The 7,906-nt window shown below is 37.7% G+C and overlaps 1 protein-coding gene across 1 annotated transcript; it reads right to left on the reverse strand.

The window, feature by feature from the left end:
* Nucleotides 1-344: 344 nt before the first annotated feature.
* On the reverse strand, nucleotides 345-3,516 carry adra2c (adrenoceptor alpha 2C). Its single transcript, XM_067403907.1, has one exon. The coding sequence runs from the start codon at nucleotides 2,995-2,997 to the stop codon at nucleotides 1,702-1,704; it is 1,296 nt and encodes a 431-aa protein (XP_067260008.1). The 5' UTR covers nucleotides 2,998-3,516; the 3' UTR covers nucleotides 345-1,701.
* Between the last annotated feature and the right edge of the window lie 4,390 nt (nucleotides 3,517-7,906).

Genomic DNA, 7,906 nt, shown 5'->3' on the forward strand with positions numbered 1-7,906 from the left:
ACAAAAATATATTTTTTTAATATATATTTATGGTAGGAAATTTACTAAATATCTTCATGGAACATGATCTTTACTTATTATCCTAATGATTTTTGGCATAAAAGAAAAATCAATCATTTTGACCCATACAATGTATTGTTGGCTATTGCTACAAATACACGCGTGACTTATGACTGGTTTTGTGTTCACATATTATACCAAAACCTTGATATACAGATCATTTATAACTACTGTATGACAATGATTGAATCAAGTTATGTACTATGAGAATTTATCCCAATGAAATGTTGGGTTTAAAGTTTTTCCTCTAGCACTAACTGTTGCATAGTTTATTTTTGTTCAATAAGTAACAGATTTGTACCATAATGTTGGCCTTACAATACTGTGCAGCACTGCATAGGCATTAGCAGCATTACGGACAACTGTTGCAGACAGTCTGGGACAATTAGATTCAATTAGTTCAGATTCTGCTTTTATTTATTTTTTTCTGTCGTGAGCTGAATGGAATATTGTACCTGCAAAATGACAAAACCTCAAACAATGTTTAATCACAGCCATTTCAAATTATGATAAGCCCACTTTAGAGACATGAAGAATAAAATATAAAGCTTATACTCTGTTCACAGTAAAAAGAGAATTACAATCCATTTATTTTGTTCAGTTTTGTTTGATCATCAGCTGTGCTTGTAGTGACATGTCAGTCATTTTGGAGATATCACAAGTATGGAATAGAAAAGGAGAGAAGCCCAACATCCATAAAGACAGATGTTTCATAATATACAAAAACAACCACAAAAAAAGTTGTTTTGTTCTTATAAATTTACAACAGCCTCATATATCATACTTTGCATTATATCACTATGATATTTTGAACAAATGGGAGACACTGTACAAGCATAGCCACAAAGCTTAAATAGTTTATAATCTGATAAATAAATCCTGTAGATAAATAAATGGTATCATCATCATTGAAAAGTCTAGTCCAGTAAATACCTCTTCTGTATACTTTTTCATGGCATGTTAGAGAGCAGCAGTGCAATGATTCATTTCACTGAAGGACAGTTAAGAACAGTTTGTAATAGAGCTCTGTTCAGTCAGGACTTTTCACCCTCAGGACGAACCTTGCAATACTCAACCACATCAGGGCAACAATCTCCTTCCATCTGTCATCCGGTGACAACCTTCTCATACTCCCTAACCAACTGTGTCCGTTTTGTCTCTCTCAGCTGGAAAGAAACAGCACACTTTCTGGTAATTTACTTCCCTTGTCTTTTTTTTGTCACCATATAAAAGGAGACAGCCTTTCATGTTACATAGCTCTCTAGTCACAATGACACAAGCCATATGTGCATACTCATCATAAAAAATATCTCTTGATAACTTCAAAGTGCCTGCAGCCATAATAAAGATAAGCCTGTTTCCTCTAATGCAGTACAGTGCTGCCCAATTCAGGTGTTTTTTTTTTGTTTTTGTTTTTTTCAAGCATCTTTAGCTTTTTAGTACCACCTATGTGATCAGCATCTATTGTCCTCACAGACTCAAGAAGAGCATTACACAACGAAGTAGGAAAAAATATCAATGTCATTGTTGTGTACAGATTGTCAATGCAAAGAGCGAGACGGGCAGTGGTATTTTTTTCGTCTTTGTCAACCACCTGTAAATGGCACTGGATGCTGCAAACTATATAGCTGCCGATGTTCTCTAAAAAGATCTTTTCCAGGATTTGCACAGGATCTTCTGAAACGCTCGCCGGAAGTCCTGGTTGAAGATGGTGTAGATGACTGGGTTGAGGGAGCTGTTGCAGTAACCGATCCAGAAGAAAAACTTGAACAGGGTGTCATGGATAGCGCAGGGCTCCCGGCAGATCCCATACAGGCTGTAGCTGAAGAAGAACGGAAACCAGCAGACCACAAACACACCCATGACCACGGCCAGCACAAAGGTGAACCTCTTCTCTCGTGCCTGGGAAATTTTTTTTCTCGAAATGGTGTTCCTCCTTTTTCTGCGGGAGGAAAACAAGTCCAGGGATTTGCTGCTGGCTCGGGACTTTCGACTGGAGTGCTTGGAGCTGGAGCTGTTCTTGCGGCTGGATCGGCGGTCTTTTCGTGAGGGCCCCATCTCATTTTGCGACCGTTTGGCCTTTTCATCAGATGAGCTGCTGTCCTCCAGATCGACATCTGGGTCATCCTCGCCGGTTTTGCGTTCCCCTGTTGGCGGTGAGGCACAGTGCCCGTTTTCCCGCCTAGAATCCTCACGACTCAAGCCGTTCTCCAGCCGTGGCGTTCCTACGCCATCCGGATCGCGACGCTTTTCGGACATATTTCGGGTTCTCGTCTTAGCCACCTGGTAGATTCGGATGTAAACAAGGATCATGATGACACACGGGGCAAAGAATGACCCGATGCTGGAGTACAAGATGTACCACGTGTGGTCGTTCAGCTGGCATTGCGGTTCGCTCTTGTCACCATCTTTATTCCGGTCCATGGAGATGAGCGGTGGGAAGGAGATTACAGCTGCGATCAACCATACCACCACAATCATGCCCTTTACTCTCCGAGGCGTCCGCTTTAAGTTGTACTCGACCGCCTGTGTTACAGACCAGTACCTGTCCAGACTTATGGCACACAGGTGAACAATAGAAGATGTGCAGAAAAGAACATCTAGTGCTAGATAGATATCACACCAAACTTTCCCAAAAAACCAGTAGCCCATTAATTCATTGGCCAGGGAGAAGGGGATTATCAGTGTGGCTACCAGAATGTCCGCACTAGCCAGAGACACAAGAAAAAGGTTTTGTGGTGGCTTGAGCGCTCTGCTCGTTAAAACGGCGATAACGACCAGCACATTCCCCACTATTGTAAACAAGATGAGGAAGCTCACCAGCCCCGCGAGCCCTATAATGGTGGCCGGAGAATAGCGACTTGTAGAATTCCCAGAGGATGTAAAACCAATGTCAATGTAAGTGTCCACTTCGCTTGCAAAGCTTAAGTTATGCATATTGAAAAAAGCTCTGCTGTCCACGCGCGTCTTCGCGAATATTCTTTTTGTAATTTCACTATAAGTTAGTTGCAGGTTCCTCTCTGTTTTTTTTCTTACCTTGTATTCTTATTTTAATCCCGTTCGCGTCTTTTTCTTTTCCGCACAATTCCTCTTACGGCTCATTTGGTTGCGGCTTTGAAAAAGAGACCCATCTCGTGGAGAGTTTGAAGTAACCATCACCTTCTCTTACATCCGTGCGACCTGTTCGTCCTCTCACGGGCGTCTCTCTCAGCATCCTCGCGCTCTCTCCACCCGAGCGAAACACCGCGCGCCTTGCCCGCCCGGGACTCAACTATCCACGTGCTGACAACATTAAACTGATGGAGCGCCGCCCCGCCCCTGGATAGAGTCAGACGGAGAGAAGAACCGACTGCTGAAGTACCCTACCACCGTTTAGCATCATTTTGTATTTTACAATGGACATTTTATATCAGATCATAGCGCGTTTTTTATTTCAGCTTCAGCATTTTATCGTGTCTCTGAACAGACCTCAATAGCTATAACCTGGGCGGGCAAACAAAAAAAGGATAGTATTTGTTAGGTAGCCTATTGTAAGTGGAAAAAAATAAATAAATGTATTTTATTTTACAGTACTAGGCGTGGTCAGGATAACGTGTTCAGGGGTGGGAAAGGGCTGTGAACTAAATAAACTATCGCTTTCGAGATGTGTGTTCGCTGGGTGTCACTGTTGTAACAATGGGATTGTGCTTTTAAATAATAGGAAAACCCGTTCATGTCATACTTTCCTCATTATCTTTCTTCGCTTTGGTGTTATTTTCACAAGAAAGTAACTAATATCAAAACGGATATCAAAATGTTTTTTTTTTTTTTTTTTCCTTCAAACATGTCGGCATATTTTCAGTAGGTTATAGCTACAACACACAAAATCACAAAGTAATTTTGCAACAAATGCAATTAATCTAATACGTATAGCTATTTTATTTAAAGCAATTAATTGTCTTTCATAATTAAATTGGCAAATTTTTGGCATAAAACCTATTTGGAACTTTTGTTTATTTTGTAAATTATCAAAACAGGACAGTGAAACAATTAATTTTTATTTATCTAATATGACAAGTAGGCTTCATTGTTTACTGTACAGTACATTCTCTCTCTCTCTCTCTCTCTCTCTCTCTCTCTGTGTGTGTGTGTGTGTGTGTGTGTGTGTGTGTGTGTGTGTGTGTGTGTGTGTGTGTGTGTGTGTGTGTGTGTGTGTGTGTGTGTGTGTGTGTGTGTTTCAGGTATTCCCTATGCTGTGGGGGACACAATGTTCATTGTGTCCTTACAAGGATGGCAATACCAGAAATCTTTGACCTTGTGGAGACATTTTTTTTTTTTTTTTTTGTCCCCATGAGGAAAACACTAAATTATGTTTTGTTTGTTTGTTTTTTATGTAAAATTGCACACATTTTTCTCTTATGGGTTGGGTTGGGATATAGAATATACAGTTCGTACAGTATAAAAATCATTATGTCTATGGAAAGTCCCCATAAAAACAGTACAAAAATCATGGGAAGTCCCCATAAAACATGGACACCTAAAATGTGTGTGAGCACTTGCAACTTGTCAACATGCTGTGCTGAAGAGCACGATAGACTGCAATGGAGAGCAACTAATCAATGATTTTGTGAGAGAGCCATCAGAGAGGTCGGAGAGTTGGCCATGGGTCCTGTTAAAGAGATGGGAATCAGAGAGAAGGAGACAGAAGGCAGGAAACTTATTAGCAATGTCCAATGAAGTTCAAATGAAGTCCAGACTGTCTTTTTTTAAAGGGTGCCGTGTGATAAATGAGAGGCTGCTAAATTACTGTAACTCATCCTGATCTGAAAAGATTAACTACAGTATCTATTCTTTCAGACTGTAAGAACATTTTGTCAACAAAAAAAATCATACATTTGCAAGCTACGGTAAATGGCATTAGGGGAGGTGCATACAAAAATCTGGTTATAGTGCTTACATTGTCACAAAACCTCATGTGTCATATCATCTTTGATCAATGTAACACATTAGATTTATTAATTTTTATGCCAATTTGGTTGGGAAATGTGATGGTTCTTCAAAACATAATGACTGTACCATCACTGTCATATTTTCCAACCACCAAATAAAATTTCAAACATGGTTTTCTATTAAATCAACTTGAATGTTAGCATTACCAACTTAAATATAAAAATAAATATTGCATTATTACATTATTACAGTACATGCCCTTATGAAATGTTTTGAAACAATGGTTGTGTGAAAGGTAACATGTACTGTAAAGCCCTAATGAAAGCATTTAGCATAAGTTCTAATCTAGTTTATACTTTAAAATTGGCATTGTGTACAAGACTGTACACAGTTGGAACTGACGAATTGCTTGTGATGTGCCTCATTTGAAAAATCTCTTTGGCTAAAAGCATCTGCTAAATGAATAAATGTAAATGATAGCATTTGCATGAATTGGCTGTTATCTATTTGGACTTGCCAAGAGTATTTAATCTTACATGTGACAATTCTAAATGTTAAATGTAATATATGTGTATATATATATATATATATATATATATATATATATATATATATATATATATATATATATATATATATATATATATATATATCACAATGAGTCTATGGTCGAGATGATTGATGCTCTTCTCTGACCTTGATCTATCAGAAGTCCACAAGGAAATGTTCTTGACATTTAATTTTTAACGTTCATCACTAGCAGATGGTAGTAAGTGAAACAAAAGGACATTTTTTTCTTTAATATTACAAAATGAAATATGCTAATAAGATTAGAATATGATATATTTGCTCAGCTTGAGGTGAAATTACTACTGAAAGGAAATGAGTTTAACTTATTCACAGGACATACTGATACATCAGAGAGTAGTCTGATTGTGTAGTGGCTGTCACAGGTCTGCAATATTAAGTTAAAGTAAGTATAAGCATAATATAATAAGTTATAATAAGTTACTGTAAGTGTGTGCAAGCTTGTGCATGAGTGCTAGGCAGTGTCCATTAACTGTGCATCTCACTCAGGATAATAAACAGACACAAAAAATTGATTTATATTACAGAATCCATGAGAGAGAGACAAAAGGCACACAATTTCATTCTTATGTGAACTTTGATGACATTAATGATTCTGTTGTCCACTGAGAGACTGCTGACATTTAATTTCATTTTAAATGGCTGAGTGGATAATAAAAATCTTCTGTTTTTACTGTATAATACAACAAAAAATACATAACAACAGAAGCAAAGTTAAGAATTTTCTCCCTTTTAGTTTATGGATTGTAATTTGAATTGCCCTTGTCAAACGGGAAGTTGGAAGGAAGGAAGTGGAATTTGAATTAATATGAATTTGAATTATTTGAATTCAAATTCCCTCCCTGCGTCCAAGTAAGCATGCTTCTTTTCAGGATGTTAGTAGGTGAAAAACAGTATGTGATAGTGATATTCATAAAATAGAATGTGAAAAGTTTCCGGATGACCTCCTACTTATGGTAATATTCTGAAGGGCCATCTGAGAAACGCTTCACTATCCCATGAGGCCTCTGGAGAGGAGTGTTGATAGGTGACTATAATAGGTCTTATGACAGTGACAACATGGCAGATGTATTATGTCCGAATTTCCTTCATACTACACACATTCATATACTATATCGAACATACTTTTGTTTCATGGTAGCATTGTGAGAATCTCAAATGTAGTACCTACTAGAGAGTATGCAATTTAAGACACAGCTTGAGAAATTCTGCAGGTAATGGCATTGTGGGTGGTTGTTCGTATAGGTCATAGATCCTATTTAAAACAGATATGGTTGACTAAGGCCAATGCTATCTTACAACCAATTTGTATGTATTTTACGAGGTGGCTAATTCATACTAATTCATAGGATTTGTCTAAACCCCATTGATGGGCAAGGTTAGGGGTAATTTGTAAAAGAAATTCATTCAAATTTGGCAATTCATAAAATACATATGATTTAGCAAAAAACATATGAATTTGTATGACCTCACTCATACGAATTCGAAAGTTTTTTGCTAAAACGTATGAATTTTACTTTTTTTGTGTGTATCATATGAATTAGCCACCTTGTGAACTATGTACGAATTGCTGTAACGATTAGGTTGGTAAGGCCTATAAAACCTCTAAAACATAGAGACTTTGTGAACTTCTTCACATGTTCAAATATTGTTTTTGTCAAGTCATAATGTAAACTTTCCTTTCTAGCTAAAATGTATTTATTGCATTTACAGTATATTCTGCATTCTTTTTACTTCCTCCCATTTAAATTAAATAAAAATTCAGGAATTCATTTGGAATTTAAATGCATTTTCTGTTCAGTTCTGAATGGTGCACGACCTTGGTAGAAGATATTTGAAAAATATTGATAGTTTCAAGTTCTCAGTATGTATTCTATAGGAATTTTGTTTTGGGACATTTCAGGTGTGTAAATGTGTGATTGTGTAGATGCTTTCATGCTTTCTGAATATCTAGTAATTTTCACATTTTTGCTTGAAGAATGATTTCATGCGCATGAGTGTGTGAACAATTCAATCAATTTTGTGATACACACCTATGACTGCGTTGGCTTCCTTTTGCTCCGTTTCTGTTGTTGTTTGTGTGCGTAGGTGGGATGGCAGGTGGGCCTACAATTCAGTGCTGTTAAGAGCAGCAGAAGTTGACCCGCAGGCTCTGCTCTTCTCAAAGCTGATTTGTATTGAGTCTTCCTGGCTTGTGATCATTAAAGGTTCCCCTTGGGCCACACTTGTGTCTGTTTAATTGAAGTGTGTGTGTGAGTGATCCACATCATTACCTTGAGTTGATCCCCGCTCTGTCCTTTCTTCCCTCGGCCCGTGTTTCATTCACATG

This window comes from Chanodichthys erythropterus, chromosome 12 (assembly GCF_024489055.1).
Source record: "Chanodichthys erythropterus isolate Z2021 chromosome 12, ASM2448905v1, whole genome shotgun sequence".
NCBI lineage: Eukaryota > Metazoa > Chordata > Actinopteri > Cypriniformes > Xenocyprididae > Chanodichthys > Chanodichthys erythropterus.

Coding starts and splice junctions, on each gene's coding strand:
- adra2c (XM_067403907.1), bottom strand. CDS start 2,997: ATGCATAACTTAAGCTTTGCAAGCGAAGTGGACACTTACATTGACATT.